General features: G+C 43.2%; 1 protein-coding gene across 2 annotated transcripts in view; it reads left to right on the top strand.

The window, feature by feature from the left end:
* Positions 1–25,161, top strand: part of cntln (centlein, centrosomal protein) — a 78,604-nt gene that overhangs the window by 26,015 nt on the left and 27,428 nt on the right. For both annotated transcript variants that reach the window (XR_005893920.1, XM_041035155.1), the window contains exons 11-19: positions 422–541; positions 3,355–3,476; positions 7,117–7,233; positions 14,045–14,145; positions 17,114–17,211; positions 18,159–18,691; positions 21,576–21,657; positions 23,193–23,262; positions 23,628–23,896. Coding sequence is in view for 1 of the 2 variants with exons in the window: in XM_041035155.1 (XP_040891089.1) it covers positions 422–541; positions 3,355–3,476; positions 7,117–7,233; positions 14,045–14,145; positions 17,114–17,211; positions 18,159–18,691; positions 21,576–21,657; positions 23,193–23,262; positions 23,628–23,896 (1,512 nt within the window). In the remaining variant the exon portion in view is untranslated. The remainder of the gene's footprint in view (positions 1–421; positions 542–3,354; positions 3,477–7,116; positions 7,234–14,044; positions 14,146–17,113; positions 17,212–18,158; positions 18,692–21,575; positions 21,658–23,192; positions 23,263–23,627; positions 23,897–25,161) is intronic.

Below are 25,161 nucleotides of genomic sequence, written 5' to 3'. Positions count from 1 at the left end.
CCCTTTAGTCTCCCCTAATGGGACATCATTATTGTCAAAGAAACAATGTAAATGGAAATGAACATACTCATTAGCCAGTCGCAGGGAGAAACCTTTGCCGCTCTCAGCTTGCAACTCCCGCTTCCAAACACACACACACACACACAAACCTCTTCCCTTCAGCTTGTGTGGACTGCTGCTCCAGCTTGCTTTACTCCTCTGGTAGCATGTTTGTTTGAATGTGCATATGTGTGTACTGAAGAAGACTATGTGCATGTTTTCCTCAAGCTGAGGGGAAAATGGAATGAACATGGATAATTCCATTATTGGCATTCACTCAGTGTTTCTACAGATGTTAATTGTTGCATGGATTTGTGCCTGTCTATTTAGGTGATGTGTGCTCAAGTTCTCACCTGAGTGCTTCTTTGCTTACCTGTCCCAGGGTGCACCTGTGCAGCGGTCCAGGTCTCTGTCCCCAGCCAGCAGTGTCGAGTCGGGTAGTGGGAGGGAAAGAGGAGCGGAACAGAGGATTCGAGACCTTGAGGAGCTGCTGCAATTGAAGGTAACCACTAACTAAAATAGATTAATTCACATCACATCCCCTCCTTCTCCTTTGTCTACATTCATCTGTTTATCCCCCGCTCCTCTTTATTGTTTATGTCTTTTATTTCCTGCAACGCACATCACCTTCTTTGCCTTTTCTGTCTCCGTTTTACTACACATGCCAGTGGCTGTTGACTGCCAGTGAATTTGAAGTACTTAAAGGTATAGTTTGCTGAATGGCTTAGTGGTGTCCAGCTGATAGCTGGGAGCACTAGAGGCCTAATGGAGCTGCTTGTTGCTGTGGCCACTATCTCTCATATGATTGCTGCTATCAGCTGCTGGGTTGTAGGAAGGTCTGCAGCACTGTAACAGGCACGGTCTCCAAAGGGTTCAATTGCACTACTGCTGCCACTGCCTCCTCCATGACCTTCTTTTACAGTGTCTTTCACTTTCACAGACACACACACACACACACATATGAATGTGTGCACACACAAACAGAGTGTGCGTAGGCAGTGAAGCAGCAGGAGAGGAGCTGCTCTGGTGAAAATGGATGCAGCAGGGTTTTTTCCCTTAAACGAATCAGCTTTATTGGTCTTTTAACCTTCACATGCTCTATGACGTCTTTCTCCCTATTCTTAAGTCCCGTGTCTTTTTTCTTTTTCTCTCTCTCAAATTCACTACAATCTAAATACACTTAATTTTTACCTCTGCCTGACATTTCTTTTAAGGTCTCCAAATCTGACTTTCTCTCTTTTATTGTGTCAGCATTGCATATTTTTCACTGCCATTATCCTTATTTATTTGGACTTTCCCCTAAAGCTTGTTGCCTGTCTTCATCCTTTCCATATTTTAGACTAACCAGTGAGGGAGTGATTATGCAGAGGTCATCTTCCTTTGAACACAGTCCCATGAACACATTAGGCATCATTTTCTTGTCAGATCTGAAGTGTCTGAGTTACATCAGTGGCAGACACCTAGTCAGATGGTAATACTCAACGTAGATTCAGATGACACGCATGACTGTCTTAGTTAATGGTGCCATTTGCATGTCTGCCAGTTGAGGGGCATTTAGCAAAGGTATTCAAAGAAAAACCGTGATTGCCAACTCACATCTCTAACCACATTAATGAGGGCATTAGTTCAGAGTATGATTTAGTGGTTATGTCCTTTGCTTGGATCTGGCATTGAGCAACATGCCCTCCATCAGCTGCGGTTGAGACCTCACCTCGAGCCTCTTACAGTACAGTATTTCACTCTGTCCAGTCCGCTGTTCTCCAGTTGATCCAATCCAATTCTTTCCAGTAGAATGCCTTTTAAATTGGGTACGCCAGCCAGTACCATTGACACGTTGACCTTAGCAGCTAACGGCAACAGACAAACAAACAATTCTCATAATAATGGCCTCTTTTTTTGCCCCCCCTTCCGCACACTTTCAAGTAAACAGTAGCTGTTGCTGTGTAATTATTTTTCAGCTTGAGGACGTCCAAAGATGTGTATGCTGGCTGAGTAAGGGAGTGTATTGATCTGTGGGCAAGGGTCTGTGGCCTGATGACCAGAGCTGAGCTGCCCAGGGGAAGCTCTATAAGGAGCCTGGGAAGCCATGATGTGGCTAATGCCCTGCCACTTGCTCCATCCAGCCCCTCCATCAGTCAGCCTCAACTCTTCTGTGTCCTCCCCCAGCTCCTAGTTCCACCAGTTAACACTGCCCTGGTCTGGCCCCTTTCATTAGAGCCTTGTTTTTCAGAGGTTGGGGGCTGCTGGAAGGGGCTGAGGATGTCTTGCAGATGTCCTCGGTGAATAATCCGCACTAGGGAACATCCATACTTGTCACATTGGCAGTGTGAATGTGTATCGTGTGTGCGCACACCCCTTGTGTGTCCGGTGCATGTTTGTGTGCTGTCTCTGTTCTCTTTGTCCTTGTTAATAATAACAGGGCTGAGGGCTCGCATTTCCCTCTCTGCAGGGCAGCCGTGTCATATCAGCAGTAAACAAGCTCCTTCCCTTCAGAAAGCGCTCGACAACTCTCCCTAGCCCTGGCCACTCAAGCAGAAACCTGTCCTGCGCTCTTCCTTTCACTTTCCCTTTTGCTTCGCTCTTTCTCTTTCTTATCTTTCTAATTTCTCTGTTCTCTCTCTTTCTCTTTCCTTTGTTTTCATCAACTGCCTCTCTCTCTCTTCCTTTGCTCTCTTTCCACCTCTGTTTGTCCTGCCTGTTGAAAGTGTTTTCTCCATCGCCCTCGCTGTTAAGGTCAGTGTGATGGGGAGGAGGGGCGCCCCTGACAAGAAAAATCTATATGTTGTCTTCTCTTACTCCTTCTTTAAAGCAGGAGCCCAATCTTGCTGTGTTTTAATAGCTGTCAACAACAGTGTCAGCAACAAACCCACTGCTACAAGCCCCTCCAACACAACATGTGCTGGTCATCAGTTGGTAACTCCAGTGAGTGAGTTTCTTTGCTGGTTACAGTGTGCGTATGCGTTGTGCGCACTTGTGTGTATGCCTGCTTGGTGTTCTGTGGCCCCATTGACTCGTCATGTTAATGTCGTCCTTTAATGATGTGTCAGTAGCCTAGTGAGAGTGGAAGCACTTGTCACGGAGAGAGGAGAAGGAAGAAAAGAATCTGAACCTGCTGGTTTCTGTCAGGCAAAGGTGTTCCAGCTGTAGACCAGTTTAAAAATGTAGACAATGAGGGGCCTTTCTCACTTTTACTGCCACACTGCTGTGCTAGTCTACGTGAAGCTGGCTTGCTTCTTCATTTAAGTTATGTTTCATTTGACATTTACAGCTTTTGGAAGAAAAAAAAAAAACAAATGTTGTCATTGTGCCTTACAGATAGAGGAGAATGAAGAGCTGAGGAGGGCTCATGATAAACGCCGTGAACGTCTGTGTCTGATTCAGACCAACTACAAGACCGTCAGAGACCAGCTGAAAGAAATGGAAAAATCAAATGGATTGTGAGTATATAATTTAATGTTTAGCAACAACCTCTTGTCACACAACACACTGGGAAGATATGACACTACAATGCACAGGGCCTGTTGGTTTACACACAGTAGATTCTTGAAGCCCCACATGACCTTCTGCATACATAAAGTAACTTGGATAACTTCCAGTTCCTCCGCACAGCAGTGAGTAAGAGACATTTCAAAGCACATAACTTACCTTGACTTATGTTAAAAGCCCTTGTGAAATGCTACAACCCTCTGAAACCGCTCACAAATAGTCTTAGGGCCTCATTGCTCCCCACATGTTGCCTGACAAGACCCGAGTGCTGGATTTGGGAAAATGGGTGAAATTCCTCTCTTTGCCTTTGAAAAGCTCAGAGGTTTTAAGCCCAGTCAATTTGGGCCGTTTTGTGCCAAGTGTGCGCTCGCTTCTGCGTCTCTTCTCCCCTAGCGTTCATTAGGATGTGAGAACCAGAGGCTGGAGGTGTCTGGTCCTGGGGTGCAAGGTGTTTGAGAGGGCCTGTGGAGGGAGGAGGGAAGAGGGAGGATGGGGGAGGGCCGTTTCCTGCTTCGACCTGTTATCTTCACCAAAAAACCACAGGATTTTTACACAAATCCGAAATGTGCTGGAAAATGTCATTAATACAAGGGTCTTGTTCTTTCCATTGTCTCCCCCAGTCTTTTCCCACTTTTTCTGCCTCTGCTTCATTTCTCCAACAGCTTCTTTGAGGCCATTTTAAAATGTAGCTAAAGGTGCATATGTTTGGTGGCCACGCGGGAGCAAAGTGTTGACCCCGTCAGCTGTTTTCTCTCAGGGTTAATTAAAGAAAACAGCAGTGCAATGTGAGCCCGTGTGAAAGTGGAGTGAGTGTGAGAGTGTGTTCAGCGCTAGGCTCGACTCGGCTCATGTCAGCTCAGTGCGGCTCAACAGCATGTGTCTGAGACAGTGGGAACAAAGACAGAGAGCTGTAGAGAGAGAAAACTCTCAGAGTCAACACCAGTTGTGCCTCTGTTATACATTTTAGCAGGTTATCAAAGAAATGTTAGTGTACTTCTGTCAAAGACTGCAAGAAAACCTTGATTTTTGTGAGAAGAAAACAAGCGTGTTTCTATAATAAGACCAACCGGGCTGTGGTTAAGAGCTAAGAAGACCTAGAGCAAGAATTTGTTGTCTCAGTGTCAGCGTATCTGTATTTCATGAGTGATTTGACATGAAATTGATGCAATAGGCAGCTTTGCCCTTTTCAGTCAGAGCCCTCCATGGCACCAGCCAGTCACTCAATGTTATGATCCTGGCATTCATTTGGCATTAAGCCCCATCCTTAAATAGCTGTTAAACCCACTGGGGTAATGCCAGCCTGAATGAGAGACAATAGAAAATGACTTAAATACTCCCATTAGTGCTGGGAAATCAGGGCCCTAACAAGTCAGTGGGGATAGGCGTCGAGTCTCATTGCATTTCGAGCTTGTTAGGGATTTCCCTGTAGCTTCCATGCTGTGTTGTTGCCTTTTTGGAAAGATGCGGGGGGTCGCTTTTGTTCCCCCTCTGTGTGCAGGACAAAACAATAAGACAGTATACGTTCCCCTCCTTACCTGCTACACACATGCCTGTATATATATATGTGTGTGTGTGTTTTATCATTCTTTATTTATTTATATATATATATATATATATATATATATATATATATATATATATATATATATATATATAAAACTAACAACATCATTCTTCGTTAGCACCCACATTTCAGTTTACATATATCAGTCTTCACCTCTCATCAGCAGAGTAAGGTATTGAATCAGACAATTGGTTGCTGTATGGCCAGCTGCTGCGTGACGTCACCCGTGTTTGTGATAATGAATTCCGCCCAAGATAGAACTACCAGCCAATCACAAAGCAGACAAAGGTTCCATTGGCTCATCAGCATGCAGGCGGTGCACAGTTGGCCAGTCCCAGTGAAACTACCCTGCCATTCACCATTACCACCATATTTTCCCAAAATGGCATGAAGGAGAAGGGGAAAAAAGCCAACTTCTTATTTATATTAGAGAAGGGAAAAAGTTTTTTAATCAGACTGGGGATGATGGGGGTGAGCAAATAAAATTAAAGGTTATTAAAGCATCCGTACTCTGATCAAAGTTGCGCCCATAAACAGATTCCCCCTGAATCAGAGCAATTAGCCGCAGCGGCGTGGAAAAGTTCTTTCTATTTCCTCCTGCTTAATAATGGAAACTCAGATACCACAGGGAAGGAAGCACTGAGGCCTGAAGAAGATAGCTCTCTCTTGGCTCCATGTTCAACAGCTTTTAAGCCCACTGTAAACAAATTAAAATGTATAAAGCTTTACCGTGACTTAATAAAGCTTCATACACCTTTCATAAGAAATGCAGTTGATACACTACATACCTAAAAATCACACAGAGAGAATTAAAGCAGAGCTGTGGGTAAATTATCAGGTACTTTTACAGCTCTAGGCAGTGCTAAGATAGTTCAGACTGAACTCACTGTGTGCTTGCCGTAGAAGTGAAAATGTATCAATCTCTGTGACTATACAGTGAGATTATCCGTTAAGTAGCTTTGCACTCTGGGAGACCAACCCAAGCCCACAGATTGCACACACACACACACTCCCACATACATACACTACGAAGAAGTTCAAGGGCTCCAAATTGCTCACAGGGGCATTAGCAGTATTAAATGAAAACATTTGCCGTTCCTCAGTAGCCTCCAACTCCCAGGCACCAGGGTTTAACTAGTATTAGCGTAGCGTGGCGGCGTCTACATAGCCAATAATGACCACGGGAAAAGGAGCCCTACACAATAGCAGTGACCCTCACAATCCATTTCCACACCTCTACCTCATTGATTGAGTGAAAATGAGAAACTGTGTGTGTGTGTGTGTGTGTGTCTGTGTGTCTGTGTGTCTGTGTGTCTGTGTGTGTGTGTGTGTGTGTGAGAAAAATTGTATTCTCTTCTCATCCACTACTTTTGCAATCTCTGGATTTCTCACTAAAAGCGTTTTAGTTTGCAAATGAAAGGCTAATTGGAATTGAATGTGTTGGGCTAAGACTGATTGATGAGTTAGGTAGTGCGTAGGGATGCGGGGGGGGTCAGTAGGGATGGTGCGTATGTGTGTCTGAGTTGAAGGGGAAGTTCAATAGAGGGGGCAGCAACTGAGCACAAAGTGTCATTAAGTATTCATAAGTGAGGTGTAGACATTTGAATGACCTCGTTTGCGAGTGTGTTTTTGCCATTATTTACATTTGCATGGCACACAGGGAATGCTCCACTGCCCTGCCACACGGGCAGTGCCCTGGGCTTTAACAAACATGCATACGTGTGTACATGATTTGCCACTGAAATGTCAAAGTCAAGGCTGCTCATTTGAATACTGCTAAAGATGGCTGAATAACAGACACAGAGTGAGACTAAGGGGCCTCATTTCCCCATGTGAACTGGACAGAGAAGGCAAGGTAATGTACAGTATCAACCATTTTCCCGTGTTAAAGTGTGCTTTCCATGTGTGTATGTGTGTGTTTGCCATAAGTGAGGCTACCTGTTCAATTTATATGTGGGACTTTGATTTGCCTCTATATTTGCACTTTTGTCTTATGCGTTGTCGTATGCGTGTGTGTGTCTGTCTAGGCCAGGCGGAAGAATGCAGCGTGCAGAGCCACGGCAGCTAAGACAAGAGAACAGTGACGCAGTGTGGAATGAGCTGGCCTACTTGAAAAACCTCAACAGGAGACTCTCCTTTGAAAAGTAAGTCACCTGCTGTCAAAGTTGCCAGGTGCACAGCTAGATAATACCCACACTGGGCATTTAAACATGCATACAAACATTTGTTTAAAACTGTCTTTCTCTCTCTCGCACGTGTACTCACACACTCCCACTGTCCCTTCTTGTTTGTGGGTGTTAAAATTTGAGTGTGCCCTTCCCAACTTCACAGCATCCACCTAGCCCTCCACATCATTACCAGCCAGCAGGGGCCAAAGCAAGATCATTAGACTCTGTGCTCATTTGTAAAATTGGCTGCCCAAAAATTCACACATAAAAGTGCAGGAAGTAAAATCACATTATCAGAATCCCTGGCTGTGTCTTTGTGAAATAATTGCATTTTTAATGGAACATTTATGCCAAATTGTAGTCTTGTTGATAATGTTCTTAAGCAAGTGTCAATAAGATACTTTACATACTTATAGTCTGTAAGCTGTGGTTGTGTTACTAGCTCAAATGTTGACCTATGGTTTAGTGACTGTTTTAATTACAGTATGATGTTTCTGCAGGTGCTTTTCATTTCTTTTCTTTGTTACTTGTTTTTTTTTTCACCCTCTTACTGGCTGTCTTTCTGTCCTCCTGTCTACATCTTTTAGTCTGTCTCTGGGTGTAGTACAGCCATTGTCTTGTTTGATCTGGAGAAACCCCTGTAACCGTACCACTAAGACATGCCCTCTATGATGCTACACAAAGCTTGGCCTAAAGCCACAGTCTCTCCCCTATCTCCCCTAGCCTTCACCTCTCCTCACCTCTCCCCTCCTCTATCCTATGCCTCTGTGCCGTCCTCCTCCCCTCTTCCTGCTTGTCTTCCCAGTTGCCTCCCTCTGGCCCTCTGTGATGCTGCAGTAGGCTGAGGCCAGAATTCTGGTACTTGCCCCCCACCCCCTCTACTGCTTTCCCCTCTGCTCACCCCCCTGCCCTGTCCTCCTAATCCCAGCTGAGCTCATTATGATATAGCCCGGCTGCCTCTCTCCAAGCCTGAGCTGTCCGAGCTAATTACAGGCTAGCAGCCCCAGTGCCGCCGATGCTGCCTGTTAAGGGATGTCCATCCGCCTGCCTGCCTGCCCGGCCACGACTAGAGCTGAGCAGTGCGGGGCACAGTATGGTGTGGAGTGGGGGGGTGGGAGGTGACTAGCAAACTACGGTGAACATGCAGGGTCCTTGGAACTGACCTGCAAGGGAAACCACGAGGGATGTAGAACGGCTGGCCTCTTTCCTAGCTGTGTAACTGGCCTGTCCTCCGGGGTTAGTGTTGATCCCCTTCATGTGCCTCAGACCAGCTCCACCTCATCTCCTCCATTTGTGCCCCCAGGACCCCTCCTTACCCGGGTGGACGGTGCAAAGTAAACTTGGCTGGGATCTTTAAACTTGTGCTTTAGAAAAACTCTCCATTCTTTGGCACACACACACAGCTAAGTGAAAGCATACTGCCCATCTCTATTCCACTCCTTACTTTCTTCCATACCTGTTGTGAGAATGAGCAGGAGTGAACAGACAGGGTTGTTGGGACTATCGACGAAGCCAGCTTAACCAAACAGCTTTACTTCCCTGCAATGCAAATTTCAGTTGAGAGGCAACAGCAAGGGTAAAAGTGGGTACATGATAGTGCAACAACAAGAGCAATTCCTGTAAGCATAACTGCCAGGAAACTCTTGGGGCAAGCAGTTACAGCTTGTTTTCCGTTGACCGTATTATCATGATTGTGCTTGTGAAGGTTATGCTAGATAAGTGTTAGCTACGATCCACTAATGGCTAATTAACTCCTGGCAGCTGAAGAATTTAGGACCAAATAAAGGCCCCTTATAAGGCTTTAAATGGCTAGTGACGGGCTTTAGAGAAGAGACTGTTTAAACTCCATTTGTCTCTCATTTTCTCTTCGTTGTCATGAGATTGTGCACAGATGCTCCCTATCACCTCCTCCAAAAACAGCAGTTGTAAAACAGTGTCTTGAGACCCAAATGACCATTTCCCAGAATGAATATTGCAGGGATAACTCCTGCTCAGTGGGTCCCCACAGTGTTAAGAGAAGGTTATCAAACCCAGGCCCCCCCGTAGTGTCTACACTTGAATAAGATGTGGAGGAAGAAGGTGAAAGAGGTCTGTTTCTCTGCTCTTTACTGGCTCCCTGTGGCTCAATTTAATGACCAGAGGATGCAATAAGCAACAAATTGTTTATTCTTTGACAACTTTTACTTGAAAATTACAGTGTACACCTACAGCATAAACTGCCAGTCAGGAGGACGAACGATTTTTATGTGCTTAAGTACTTGTTGGTGCTGTTCTGTGGGCTTGCATGACCTACCACTTCCCTACTGAGCTGACATTTCTACTTCATGTCAACATTACTTGACATTGACCCAGTCACATTTAGCAGGTCAGAAATTTCACAAATTGACTCATTGGAAAGATGGATTCCAGAGATAGTTTCACATACTGTGAAGATACATTAAGACCACAGTTGGTTCGTTTGCCAGATTAATATTAACTTTTTGGACGTCTCTCTATTCTCTGTCATTTTAAAACCCTCTTCTGAACCTTGGTGGAAATATCAACAGGAATTTATCCATGGCAAACTCAGAAATTCTTCTGGATAAGAAATGAACTGACCACTTTGAAACTTTACATCTCTTTTCATGTATTGATGCTAGCCGATCCATTATTTCAGCTTTTCATAGACTTTTCAATAGTACAGGACTGTTTTAGTTCTACTTTCATTACTCATACATCAAACATTTTAATTACAAAAAACACCTCTAATAATGCACTGACAGACTGAGTCAGTGCGTGTAAGACCCGTCTGAACTCTCAAGATTTAATCAGTTTAGAACATCTCTCAGATTCATGTCACAGTGTTTTTGAGTCAAAGGGGACAGACAAATTAAAGTGGCTGACACAAAGGATGATTTTTGATTGAGATTTTCTGGCAAGCAAAAGTAGGCAGGGTGGGCTAGAAAATTCGCAGTGGGATCATTTTATCTGCCTCATTATGCATCTGTCTGCGGCACTCCTTGTCCATGCTTGTTAATTGTTGTTAAAGGTCTGTTGGTAAAAAGAGGCAGGGATTATTTAGGCCCTATAAACAGAATAAACACATGCAGTGCATCCTCAGACTTAAGATGCTACACTCAGATGACATCAAAGCATAAATTAGCCAGCGATTACTGGGGAAAAAGCCTTTGAGATCATTTGCTCTGCAGCTGCAGTGAAACCTCCTCTGTAGAGAGTGACCGTTATGGACGTGAACCTCCCCAATAAGCGACGTTGACTTTAATTAAGTTTAATAAAGTTTACCCTGATGTTCCTCATATTCCTCTATTTCTTTTCGTTTCATCTTGATTTGCTAAAAGGTATTAGAAGTAATGAGAGTCTTTTGCCCCCCGGACCAGGGCTTAGTTGGAGGAGGGACACATTTGCTCAAACACGCACGCACACACACAAACAGAATGTTTTATGCATGTTTTTAAATCAGACAAGTAAGGGTTTTCCTTCATTAATTATTTGGCAAATTAATTATTAGTTAAAAAAAAAATATTGCTTTACACTTACTAATTATGATGCAAGCTTCAGTGCGCCATCAAGTCTTAGCTGGTCTCATAACAAGATTAAATTAGAGCACAAAGAGTGTTATTTCAAGGAACCAGGCATCACAAATACAATTCACACATGCTGTAGAGAATGTACTTTTCCAATTCCCTCCTATATTCGAACAGTCATTGACTGCAGAAGTGGTATTTACTTGTGCAAGTGTCTTTCCCTTCTTTATGTTATAAATACAACATTATGATATTGTTTTATTTTATATTAGGATACCTAGAGGCATAAACAATCCCATTTAATAGGGAACATTGTGGACATCCCAGGTTGTTTCCACCAGTGGCTATTACATGAATTCCCCTTTACCTCTTATATCAGTGGCCTGTGGCTGGAGAACCTAACTTTTAAAGACTCTCTGTTGCTTCTGCCGCTGCATGGCCCACAGCTAAAATACGGCACCGAGCCATGTAAACTCCACCAGTCACCATTTCTGCTGACAGCAGGGGCTTATCCATCCAAATTCCCTCCATGAATGAACAGCCCTCTAGCCTGAGTTTACAGTAACCATAAGGGGATCCCCCCCTCCCCACACCCCCAAAAACATGATTCTTTCCCCAGCATTAAAAATGCCAGAGGTGTTTTCGCTTTCCCACCGTATTCCCTGCTCTTCCTCTGTATTTTTATGTGCTGAGCAAGAAACCAAAAGAGGTTGGCATGTGAAAGCACAATGGCTGTAGATGATGTTGTGTTGTACACCCTTGTGGATGGAGGCTGGCAGTTTGTGCTCTAAGCTGTGTAAGGTGCAGCACAGATAGGGATGAGATCAAATGACATGGAGTGGATAGCTCAGGGCTGAAGTTCTAGCGCTGCAAATGTTTTTAAAAACGGGGCCAAAAAACGCGGCGTGAGACACAGACTTACATTGCAGACCACATCATTACCAAACATAACACCTTTACTTTGGTTGCCTTTACTTTGGTTTTTGCCAAGAAACTTCTTTTGCTTTTATGCCTGCTGACTGTTATTCTACCTTAGGTGAAGCAGCAAGTTGAGAGGGAATTGAAAATTGTCCATCTAACTTCGTTTGATTTGTCATCCAGATTAAAAGAAGAAAGATTTTAAATACTCCATAGGAGGTTCAGCTGTAAAGAACCTTTTCTCCATCATGATAGCTAGGTTATGACAAGAAAACACGGTTTCATTCCACATAAATTGCAGGTTGCAGGATGTATTCTGACTCAGGGAAAAGGTCTGGACTTTGTTTCAGGTGGAAGCAGCTATAATGTGATGCAGATCTAAACCGTAGCTCCTTGAGGTTGGGATTTAGCTTGGTGCTACCACAGCCTTACAGTGTTGCCTAAACATCCTTTCGGATTCTCAAAGCTGCTCTTCTCCCATCATCACGACCCCGATGGGTTGAAAATACTAAGCATCTGTTTATCAAATGATATTCTCACACAAGGAAGCAACGTGTGAGGAGTGAGACTGTAAGGGAAGATATGAGCATACACCATCCAAGGAAACAGATTTTTGCAGCCAAGAGTGAAATCATAGTTTTTAAATTTATTTTGATGTGTCACCTAAGGAAAAGAGAAAAGGCAGTGCAGACTGAAGAAAGGCGTGTCTTTATTTAATCCTTAATTTAAATGAGAATTTTAAGTCATTGACCACATTAACCAAAAAACAATTACAGATAAAGTAATTCTAAAATAACACAATGACGTAACATAGTTAGCAAATACAAACTGGCCAGCAAACCTGGTACATTTGTTAACTGTATTCACTGTTTTAGTTTTGACGGATTTTCAAGATACCTCACCATCTCTACATGTAGCTCTATTAATTCTCTGTCTGTGGCAGATAGGAGCACACACTGCAAACACTGAGTGCTACTGAATAAGGATGCAATAGTCTTCCATCTCTAGTATGTTATGATGTAAAACTGGAGGCCCCTGGCCAATGAAGTCCATCTGCAATCCAATCCCTTCTTCATCCAAGAAAGTGTGCTTATCCTTCAACAAAATTGAATGTTTTGCATATGAACTTTGGTTTAGCATCAATACTATCAGCATCCGAAAAGGCATAAAAGAGAAACACGAGATGGAACAGGCTGCTACCACATACTGCATATTTCAGCTCGTTTGTCCCATTAACATCCTTGACACATAAGGCAGTGCCGGTGCCTCATCGACTTGGGTTCATTTATGGAGGAAAATCTATAGAGGAGCGACACATATCCATCTGCTTCCTCGGCCCCCCTCAGGGAGAGTCATTTGTGTACTTATTTAAGCTGCGGTCAGCCATTAGACCAGGCCTATAGTGGACTGTGTGGGCTAAAAAGCTAATTACTTCCTTTCCCTTTCCTATGGCGATAACTTTTCCCAAGTCATTTTCTTGGCTTATGTGTGGAAAAATCTCTTGGTTGATCTAGCAAAATTAGATTGGTTGAAAAAGGTGTATAGTTTAAGTTAATTGCTATTATGCTCATCATAATTCACCATAACCACAAATGCCCTTTTACTCCTCATATGCTTCAGAGTGTATCACACATGCTGTACTCACCACATGCCTTAAGAAGTCAGTCAGAATGAAGCCCTACTATTGTAATGAGGTTAACTGAGGGAAGAATGCCACTACGGTAGCAGCAGCTTGTTTCTAGTGTTTCTCTCTGACTCTGTGGAGCAGAGGGGAGGGAAATTAGGTGTGTGTTTCAGGTGTGGTTGTCTCAGTGGGCTTGTGTGTATCCTCAGTAGACTTCAGTTGGGGTCCTAATAATAACTTGAAAGTGCAAAGTCTCGAGCATGGCTCCACATAATTAGCCTTTAGCAGAAATCAAGCTAATTGCACAGAGGTAATTGGGCACTCTTTCCAGTCTGTTTGTCTGTTATGATACACACACACAGCCGCACACTGTACTTTCCTACCTTGGCGTTTCATGTTGCTTGTCACTTTGATTTCCAGATGAATTAAAAACCATTTTAATTAGTTGATTTCTTCACCATGTCGTCTTTTCTTTTGGGAAGGGAAGCCAGTGCACAAGAATCAAGTTAAAATGTGTTAAAACAAAAAAAAAGTTTCTACAGTAATGGATTCCACAGTGGAATCTAGATATTTGTGGAGATTTAAAAAGATACTCATTATACAATGCTTGTGTTGGTACTGAGTTCACATTTCTTTTTGTTATTCCATTCATATTTGAAGAAGAATAGATTTGACGTAAGAGCTGTGTGAAGCGAAGTTCATAATGTGTGTGTGACTGCAGAGCTGGTTTGGAAGAGCAGCTGGACATGCTGCGAGTCCAGGCTGCTATGGACCGGGCCACGGTGAAGGAGCTCCACCTGTGTCTTGCTAATGAACACCAAGGTGAGCACTTTTTAATTATACTGGGGAAGTTTTTGGAGACATAAAAATGACCAAATGAACATGATTCTTTAAAATCACTTTGGGATTTTAAAGAGTCACTCTTTCACTCTTGTCATCTATCTGTTGCTTTTTTGGTCGCTTTTTCTTATATTTAGCCTAAATTGAAGTTTACATAATTATTCTCGTGCTAATTCTACTGTTTTGCTTTCTTCAGTCCTACCCAAGCATGTTGCCAAAGGCTAAAAGAACAAAGTAAAAAAAAAAAAAGCACTGGAAATCACTTCACTTGTAATGGCAAAAACTTATGCATGCTTAACATGACAGCACCTTTAAGATATCCTTTTACCTCTTGGCCATGTGTATTAGTGAGCAGAATTAATAAGACAACCCCCAGTGGAATTAGTAGGACAACTCAATTAAGACTTGATCAACTCCTTGCAAATTGATTAGGAGATCAAGTAGTGTTCATCTTGTCTGCATATATCATTCCCAATGTTAAAAAGCACATTGCTTTTAATCCAATCTGCATTCTTTTGTCAGACACTGACCACTGCATCTAGTGGCCTTAATTAACTCGTTCAATAACAAATCTGTCCTCGATCACTTTAATTTTCTTCACAACCAATGATGGTGTCTGTTGGAGACGCGAGCCTGTGATTTAAAGGACGGCACTAATTAAAATAGTGGATCCTCTCCTATTGACAGTCTAGTCAGGAATGCGAGGAAATAAGCTCCTTTGAAAGGACATACTTAGTTTAACATCTTGTCAGACAAATGATCACTAAATATAAACGTTACTCAAGAGCTGGAGTATCTGCTTTGCAAATCATTTTCCATTTTCGCTCAGGTAAAAATTCACTTTTGTTTAAAGAGTAGAGCAGTACTGCATATGCCTAGGTTCACAGGAATTAACACCTGATTTTAACTCATAGACATTAAATGTGTAACAAGAAACAAAAAATGCAGTAAATGCAGTCAGTGGCTCTTCACAATATTCTCAGGACTGTTGTTTTTGTTGTGTTAGTTGTATTGGTATAAATGTTAAATTTGTATTCTCTCTGTGTAAAAAATGCCCTCTCTGTCTCACACCTAACTTAACCTAACCTGACTAAAAACTTATTGCTGATGCTTATCATATCGTTACATGTTTATATTTTCATAATTACCAACATTTTTGTGATAGCCAGTATCACAATGAATGGGATCACATTGACATATTTTAAATTAAAGGACATAAAGCCTTTTCTGCTATGTGCATTATTTTGTTTAAATTGCTGTTTTTGAAATGCATAACTCGCTTAAAAAGTGTTTGGAAAGGAAAAAAGAAAGATTATGATACAAACTTTGTTTACTGTCACAGAGTTATTGCCTATTTTAATTCTGTTTTTGGTTTATGTAGTTGTCAAGTAAATAAATGAATTGTTTATTTTGATGATTTTGGCAAAGATAATTTTACCGCAAACTTTGTGAATCAGTAAATACCAGTTCTATCAGTTATTTTGTCCTTCAGGCAGTAATTCTGTCAATATATAGAGCATCTACATCTGGACTAAAACCAATATGTTTGGTGTCAGTAGGAAGTAAACTCAACATTATTAAGAAAAAAATTGTGAATGGCCACAGCATTTACTCCTGAAGAACCTCTGCGACCCGATCAAAGGGATAGAAGGTTGAATCGCTCACACTGGGATCAAGCTAACGAAAGGCAGCAGATGAAAGGAACAGGGCCTTTGTGCTACAGCCCATGAGGAGACGTGGGAGGGACGTTAATGTATGCCGCAGTGCCAGGACCTCCTCCAACAGTGGGTGACTAGGGAGCCACCACGTCTTCTTATCAAGGTAGTGCTGAGGTGCCAACTCCCAAGCCACCGGCACTGGAGCTGGATAATTGTCTCCCAACCTGGTTATGTACCCAGTGAACACGGCAGCCCTCCTGTCCTATTTGGTGCTCTGTTTGATTGAATGTGACATGCTGGAAAGACAAAAGAGCAGGCTAATTCAAAGTAACAAACTTCCCTGGGCAAAGCGTCAAATGCAAAGCAAGGGAGCAGCAGCTCCTCACAACATAACCCCTCTTTCTTTTTACTCTCTCCTTCTGTGGCCTCTTTTTCCAACTCACTCTCCAAAAGATCAACTGACCTGAAAAGTCAAGGTCCTGAATATTTAATGTTTCCAGCCTCATTGTACAAATTATTTTGGTCGTCCTGTCATGAATGTTTAACAGTAGAGAATGAAAGTCAGAAAGTTTTATATTATTTTGTGTTGCCCTTTGCATCTAGGTGAGCAGGGAAGATATCCCTATTTCTGCAGGTATATATTGTATGTCAAACAGTGACACTGATGCCGATTGGACTGTGAATGTGCACATGAATATGTGTGCATCAAATCCCCAAACACTTTGACTCCTGCATGCATTCTGTTGTTATCATAAAGCCCAAATCATATGTTTGCCAAGGCCACTATTGAAGTTCTCAGAATAAAGCAGCATATTAGTCTGTGGAGATTAGCTGTCCATTGGGGAAACATAGTGGACTACAAAGCAGTGCAGCCTGGGGCTGTGTGTTCACAAGGGATTCAAACACTTCTCTTCGTTTGTTTAAGGTCTCTAGAGAGAGGTTGCACATTGCATGTACCAGTGTGTGTTCTTTTGAACACTGTTTTCCTATTTCCTTGTGGACTACTAAATAAAATACCTTTCTGTTAATCGGGAGGAAAAAGGCTATTTGATTTTAGAAATGTGAGTTTTAGCAGTGAAAATTTCAAGTCTTTGTGAACACGGCTTTAGAGATTTTGTGTTCCTTCTGATTTGATTGACAAAAGAAGAAAAAAGAAACTGGACCTTAGGAAGGAAATTAGACCTTAGTAATGCTAATTGATTTAATGTACCCTCTTTATTATCATTCTATTGATTGAGCAGCCTGAGTTTGACACGTCATGTCACAATAACGAGCTTTGTTCCCCTTTGCAGAACTGCTTCGCAAAGTGGTAGAAGAGCACCAGGTCAAAAGCAGCACTCCAAAAAAGCCTTCTGTTTCTTCAGAGCGAATGGAACAGTCATTTAAAAAGGTACAGCACTATGCCATCACTAAGTGTTCTTTGTCATTGCCGATAAAAGAAACCCGACAGAGCCATAACTGCAGCACAATGGCTCCCAGAGAATTTGGTTTTGCTCTATCAGGAGTGATTAGAAAGCGTTCTCACTCTTGGAAGAATTGGTCATGCACTCATTTCCAAGTCAAGTGGAAGCCAGGAACTAGTTTGTTTTTCTCAGTTAAAAACAACTCCTATTAATAACCACAAATAAGAACTGTGGTGATAGAGTAGAGGAAACTGTATTAATTTATCTCAGAATACAATTTTTTTGTATTGTAGCTGTTAGTAGGTTGCTCATGTTTGTACACACATGCTTTAAAACCCCTGCTTGCATGAGTTTATGTGTTGTCCCCCCCCTCACCTTCATGGCAGTGAATCATCAAGAGTAAGGATAGCCGTCTAATTTTGTTTGAAAGGTACCAGGCTTCACCAGCAGGCTGACTGAGAACCAAATAAAAGGAAAAAATTGCCTGGAGGTACAATCCCAGCAGGCATCCACTATTCTCTTAAATAGTCTCCACCAAAGATCTAACAAATAGACTAAGTGCTCTTGGTTGCTGTCTAGATAGAGGTGATCAGGGTTAGGGGGTGGCAGTCAGATGTCCATACTCTTGCCTGGTTTCGGAAGGGAGTATTGCCCCCCTCACCGGTTCAACCATACTCACAGCATAAACTGTATGTACTGGCACATGAACTCATGAGAAAATGCCAGTGAAGGGGGAAGCCACTGTGTGTGTGCTACCACATGCAGGTCAAATCAGACACTGGCCTTTCTCATTGAGATTTTCACTGTTGACATTTTCACTAACATTGCAAGAGCAGCAGAAGTTTGAGTATTTATGGTAAAAACAACAGATTTGCAAAGGAAAAAAAACGGAATATGTTGTACCACTGAGGCCCCGTATAACTGATTCTTTCAGATTGAGCAGCTGGAGTGGAGGATGATATCCCTGGAGAAGGAGATAGAGAGACTGAGGGAAGAGAAAGAGCAGCTACTTGAGGCCAATGAAGACTTGGCCCTCAACTGCCGCAGACTCCAAGCCTCCCTGGATCACCTGCGCACCCAGGAAGCTGTTCGTGAAGAGGCAGCCCAAGCCCAGGCCCTGGCCCAAGGGGAGCGGCATTGCAACGAGATCACGGCTCTAGATGCCCGGCTGGCTGCTTCTCAGAAAGAGTCTACCAAGCTTCACCATCAGCTGCTGAAACTGAGACAGGAGCTGGGGATTCTCAGAGCAGCCAGGGACTTCTATAGGAACCGTGCAGCAGGACCAGTGCGGCAGGCAGGTGGGATTGCTAGCAACATTAGCAGCAAGGTCAAATTCAAAACAACAAGGCTCAGAGGTCCTCTACGCCAGTGCAGCCACCGAACAGTCAGCCCCAATCAAGCCATCAGCTGGCAAGGCCGCAGCCCCAGTCCCACTAAGGACGAGTGGGAGGACATGAGCGTAGATAGGTAATGATACACACGCACACACAGAAGCACTTATTCTCACTGCCTCCCGCCTCATTATTTTTAGGTGGTAGGAGTGGAGAGGGTGGGTTGGCTGAATTGTGGGGGGCCACGCTGCATCAAGGGGACAACGTGCATATGCAAAGTGTAAGCAAATGGGTGATTGAATTTCATCGTCTGTCTAGTTGGTATTCAGGAGCCAAAAGAAGAATGTGAGCAAGAATGATAGAGAGAAGGAGAGAGGAGGGGGAAACCACTGTCAGATCCTTTGAAATATCCTGGGACGCCTTGCTTGGAGCTTATTGACTGAAATTTGCATGCAAAATTAGCCACCTCTCCACACAAAGTTGAACCGATGCCAGAAAAGCCCAGGGATAAGGAGGCCGCCGAAGCCTTGATACCTTCCAGTGATGCCATTTTCATGCACTAGTCATGCTATCCCGAAACTGACAGTTTGGCAGTTTGATTTAATTTACTGGTCCTGTGCATATTCACTAACCCCCCCTTGACAGCGCTAAGGATCCCCCTGCAAGTACCAAGCTCCTCCACCCGTACACACACACACACAGAAACTAACCCCACCCTGTGTCTTGTCATGTTGGTTGTCTTGTGGCATGTCAATTCACAAATGTGTGTGCGCTACACTTATTTCCTCCAGCCACCCCTGTAACCTCCTCCCAACACACACATACATACACACATTTTCTCTCCATCTTACCCACCCTCCTCTCTCCTCTCCTCGCCTTAATTTAGTTAGATAAATTTTGAATGACCCTACTCGGCTCAGTACCAGATGTCTACAAGCTGTTTAACACCCTCTAAATTAAGAACCATCGACAGTAATTATTTCATGTATGTTTTATGCAAAAAAGCCACTGAGCCAACATTTATTGAGTGATGGTCGGAATGATTTGATTTCAAACACTCAGAGCTATCGCTGGTATTTATTTCCCTTCACTTTCTCTCCCTGTATGCCTCTCTCTATCTGCTCTCTTTTGCTCTGTCCTACTAACTCGCCATATCTTCACCAAACTAATTCATCTGACTGTAATCCACCCCAGCTCTATCCACATGAGGCCATTTAACAGGGACTGGGTGCAGCTATGCCCAGCTTTCCTAATGCCTCTCCATGTAGCTAATAAGCAGCAGTCTAATATACGCTTTACCTGAGAGGAGGATCTAAGTGGATTTGTGAAGAAGAGGTCTAAACTGAGATGTTGTCTTATTTAAGGCACCTGTCAACTGATTTGTTACTGTAAAGCCTTCTGCGTCTCATATCTCGCAGGGGCCTTCTTTCGCAGTATGTCTGGTCGACGCTCCTGGAAATACAGTTTTCTGCCTAAGGAGCTTTGGCCCATATAGTGCCAAATAAAGATGTCAGACTCGTTAAGGCTACTGCCAAGTCTTTGTTTTTTCCCCCCTTCTTTTTCTCACTGCCTGTGGCTCGCTCTCTCACAAGTTTTGAGCTGCTGGAGGCAGCTGACCATTTTGAGCAGATCATCAGTTTTGCTGGTGAGCAAGACAGAATGAGAGCAGGGGGTATGTTAAAAGGAATTAGTAATATGTCTTTATATATTTCATATGCTCTTGAGAACTGCTGGACACTACATTACACATGGGTGGCAAATTACTGGAAAGGACAACAATTAAATTTATACGTAAGGTCTACCATAAGCCACCAGAGCAGCCTCAGTGCCCTGGAACTGTATTGGAGGGAGCCAAGGCCACTGTTCCAAGATAATCCTTTATGTGGTGTTTTGACTGGGGGCTGTGGCTCAGGAGCTACATTGTGTTGGCCATTCATTGCAGGGTTGGTGGTGTGTTCCTTAGCTCTGCCTGTTTACATAAGCGTCCTTAAGTTTCCACCTGTGGCCAAGCGTCAGTTATTCAGGTTTGTCGTTCAGTTTGTGTCTGTATTTGACTGGCACAAGTTTGCATCCAGCCTATCAATGCACACACCTGTGTTTATATACAGTATGGGTTCACTACACAAGTATATAGTAAAGCACATGCAGGAGACAACTTTGATTGGATATAGTTATAGTATTTCCTGATTGGCCTCCTGTGTACTGTGGACACGCTATTATGTTGAGTGTAGTATTTGTTTGTTTTAATCTGGATGTTATATATATTAAAATTAACAGTAAAATTCACTTAAATTTGCATTCACATGGTTGAGTTTAAGTCAGTTTGATTAGCTGTCTCACCAGCAGGCACAAGGTAGCATTTTTCATTAAATGTATGTAACCTTGGTCTTATTGGTGGTGATTAGTGATCAGCAAGTCCCTGTGCCCCCTCCAGACCAGGTTTAACCCTAACTAGCCCCCAGTCTTGTCATGTTCCAGTTAGATCCTCTCTCTGTGGTCTTTACCTCCGCTGCTTCTCCCAGGCCCCACCTTAATAAACCCGCCAGCGTAAATGTCACTGGCTTCCACCTTCACATCAAAGGTCACTGTCAATAAACCTGTGTGTGTGGGAGCATGTGTTGTGTATGTGTGTGTGTCTCAGGAAGCCCTTACCGTGTGTCCATCAGATGCAACTTTGCTTGGCTCCGCTCAGCCAGGCCTCTCACACACGTCTGTCACACACAGAGGGCTAATGAAGGCCACAGCCGCTCTCATACATGTTGATGCATTCACCATCAGCACCAGACACTGCAGCTTTTCACTTAATTTACACCCACATTTACACTTCCAGCTCAGAAATTGGATGGGACATTGATTTTCTGTTGGAGGGAGGGCGGGCAAAATGCACATATTTTTGCTTGATGTCAACTAAATCAACCATAAAAGGTAAATTGGATTTTTGTTCAGGGGTGGTACTTTCAGAACCAGTGCTATGGGTTCCCCTTCTGGCCTGTAATAACCCTCCACACCTTTATCCACAGTGACAGTGGTAAGGAATACTCGGACAGTCTCAACAGTGTGCCTTCGGGGACAGCACCTTACAAACAACATGCTAACAGAAAGGTTGGTTTGCCCTCATCCTTTAATCTCTAAGTTATATAAGCATAAGCTTTATTATCACAGTGTGAAAATTGAACTTCTTGACCCTAAATTTCTTATTTATTTTTAACAAATGGGTTGCAATGTGATATATCATATTTGGAATAAAGTGTTCCATATGTATGAAGAATCAGAATCAGAAAAACTTTATTCATCCCCGTAGGGAAATTCTGAACAATGATCTGTTGAGATAGTATACAAAACAAAATATTATATTTTATTATATTTTTAAGTCAGATGATTCCAATGTACACCTACATTACCTTAGCCATAGAAACATGTAAGATTAATACCAGCATACCACTGTGCCTATTTTATTCTCTTTTCTTATCATATGTAATACTGTACATCTTTGCTTTTTCACTATTTTCTGACATTTCATTTTATTGACAATCAAAAAAATATATAGAATTTGCAGATTAATTGATAATGAAAATAATCGTTACTTCCAGCTCTAATGTGAATTGTCTACATGTGTATGATTATGAGCGATTCTATAATGATTTGTTGAATAGTTTGGTTCATGCCAAAGTATGCGTCTTTTAACTGGCCACTCCCTTTACTCCTGCAGTCACAAAGGCTTCCTCGTGTGGTTGTGGGTGCTCTTTCTTTTCTATCTCCTCTCCACACCATGAAATCAATAGGCCTGGACCCTTATTCTTGTCCACATCAGACCACTTCACAGCAGGACATGGCAGCTCCAAACCCCAGAGAGATATGTCCGTCAAGAAGAGAGATGAAGAGGGGAAAGAGGAGGACCTTTAAAGATATTCTTTTTCTCTTCTCCTCGCTTCCTTTTTTCAGAAAGAGGGGAGCAGGTAGAAGGTGGAGAGGAGGAGAGGGTTGTTGTACATGAAGCCAGGGAGCTGTCAGGACCCTTACTCTCAGATCCCCTTTAGCTGCCCCACTCCAGATCTGCTAAATGTGTCCATCAGCTCCTCGGGGCTCATCACTATGACAGCCCCGGCCCCTCACAACGTGCTATGTCACAAACCAAAGGGTTCATCTCCCTTATCCTCTCTGCAAGGCACTGTGTGATCAAACCTGGCACTGATCAAATCCTACCTGACCCTTGTACAAAGGAAACAGGCAGAGAGGGAGGGGGTGTGTGGTGGTGGTGGGGTTCTTTGATGTCACTACAAACAGTCGTGCAGTTGGGAGGTGTCACGCACATGCACTTATGAGTGCAAATGACTACACACACGTCATACTGTAGGAGTGAATCAGAGCTTTCAGACAGTGATTGAACAAAGGCGGCATTTGCGAGCAACTGTCAGGACTAATATCCGTACTGAGAAGCATTCAAGTTCAAGTCAGTTGAACACGCTCAGGTGAATTATTAAAGCACAGGGTGATTTTTCTTGTCGCGTTAAACTGAGCACACCCTGTGATCATAGTGTCATTACGAGCCGCATCTCAGGAAGCACAACATGTCAGCCGGTTGTGTTACATTAAACATCTGCTTTTCATCGCTGTCTCTGACTTTCCTCTTCTTTCAGTCCAACAGGTGTTCACTGATCTCAAACGCAGAAGCACCAGAAGCAGAATCTCACAGAAAACAGCCCAAAGGTAGCTTCATTTTTTCAATTTTCAAGTCAATGCAAAACTATAAAAATCTAATCGACTATTAATTGAAGCAGGAAAAACACTCAATGTATGTACATGCTGTTGATCGGAAATGAGTATTTCAGAAGTTAACAAGATTGCTTTTTGTGTTTTTTTTTTTCACCAAGAACTTGACACTCCTCAATTGGTTATAAATGGAAAATATTAATCATTCAAGTTGTTAAATATATCACAGTTTTCACTTGTGCATACACAATGACACTTTTACATACGCCTGTTAAATCCCAGCAGTAGCTTCTAAATAGGGATTTTTAGTTTTCTGTGCACTTGTCAACTCTGAGGCGCCTGCGTGTACTTCCTCCTGTTAGACAATAAACAGCATGAGCCCTGGGAACGAGGGACGAGAGGAGAGAAAAGGAGGTGGAGGAGGAAGAGGATGCTGATGAAGTCCCAGCACTGCTCCTCCTCTTCTCTGCAGCAGCGCATAGAGTCCCTACAGCGTCACATTGACATACTGCGAAGTGCCAGGAAAGATGCTGTGCTTTCAGCCAAAGAGCTGCGAAGGGCCAATGAGAAGATCACGGCACAGCTCAACTCCCTCACTGAGAAACTCTGCAGCAGCAAGCAGCTCACACAGGTAACTTGGGAAAAAACAGGGAGATGAGTAAAGGGGAAAGCCAGTTGTAAGTGTTGGGAAGTTTCTTATTTGTCTGTCTTTGTCTTTCTTTTTGTGGTTCTTTTGTATTTGCTCGGAGCTGAGAGTGCAGCAGTAGCAGGTCCTTTGCCCTTATCATGCTTAATAAGTGTGGCTGACAGGCCTACCCTCGCCTGTGGAGGTCAGCACCATGGAGCAGAAGAGAGGAGGCGGAGGAGAATCTCTTTTTCTCTCTCTGACTCTGCTGTTGTCTCATCCTTCTGAATGTTTTAGTAAGCCAGTTCTCCACAACAATCTGTGTCACTAGCAGTTGCATTTCTTCAAATACATGCACTCGTGTGCACAGAAGAATACAAGGTGGCTGAGTCCAGTGCCACACACCCATTGAGTTATTTAGTATCTGCCTCCAGGTAGGAAACTCTTAGACTTGGTATAGACTATAAATAAAACACCAAGCACTTTGCCCCCTAAACAGCATCTTTCCTGTCAGGGCCTCCTTGTACACACCAGTATATATACACACACACATGCACAGACACATAAATACACACACAACAACACCTAGACAGACAGTTGTTAATCCGACTGGCAGGAGACTTCTTTTGGTGAATTCAGACATAGGAGAAGCCAGCAAAGGCACACTGGACACCTGATTAGGTGCATGTGTCTGTATGACTGTATATTTACTGTGCGGAATAGTACAGGTACAGTATACTGCACTTGTACACACAGGTCAGAGTGCAATCCTCATAGTGTTGCTACCTAGGAAGTGGCCCTTGTGCTCCCACCCAGGCATTTGATTGCAGAGGCCCAACGAGACCTTAGACTCAGACACAGCAGTAAAGGCACACATATACGCACATACACACACAACATGCACTGTTGTGTGAATGAGTAGTGGACAGCAAGGGAATTGTTGTCTTCCTGTTTGTTTCCTTGTGCAGTATTAATGCCACTCGTCCAGAAACTTGCAGCCGACTGACTGGCCAAAGCCAGGTCTTGTTGCCCTCTCTGGAAAGGGCAAGAGGTGATGGACTTTGGGCTTGTTCCAGCCGGTCTTTGCCAACTCTCCTACTAAAACTCTCTGCTTGTAATTGGCTTAGGACAGCCTCCACAGGGGCCATCATGTGAGAAGTAGCATGGCAGTTTCACAGAAACTTGTTTGTGTTGCTCTGTCTCCTGATCCTTCAGCCACTCTGTCCTTTCCTTGTTGCTTCCGTCCTTGCCTCCTTCCATCATTAAACCTT

This window comes from Toxotes jaculatrix, chromosome 4, assembly GCF_017976425.1.
Source record: "Toxotes jaculatrix isolate fToxJac2 chromosome 4, fToxJac2.pri, whole genome shotgun sequence".
In the NCBI taxonomy this organism is placed as follows: domain Eukaryota; kingdom Metazoa; phylum Chordata; class Actinopteri; family Toxotidae; genus Toxotes; species Toxotes jaculatrix.
The sequence above is the reverse complement of the archived record's forward strand: the minus strand, read 5'-3'. Positions and strand labels throughout refer to the sequence as shown.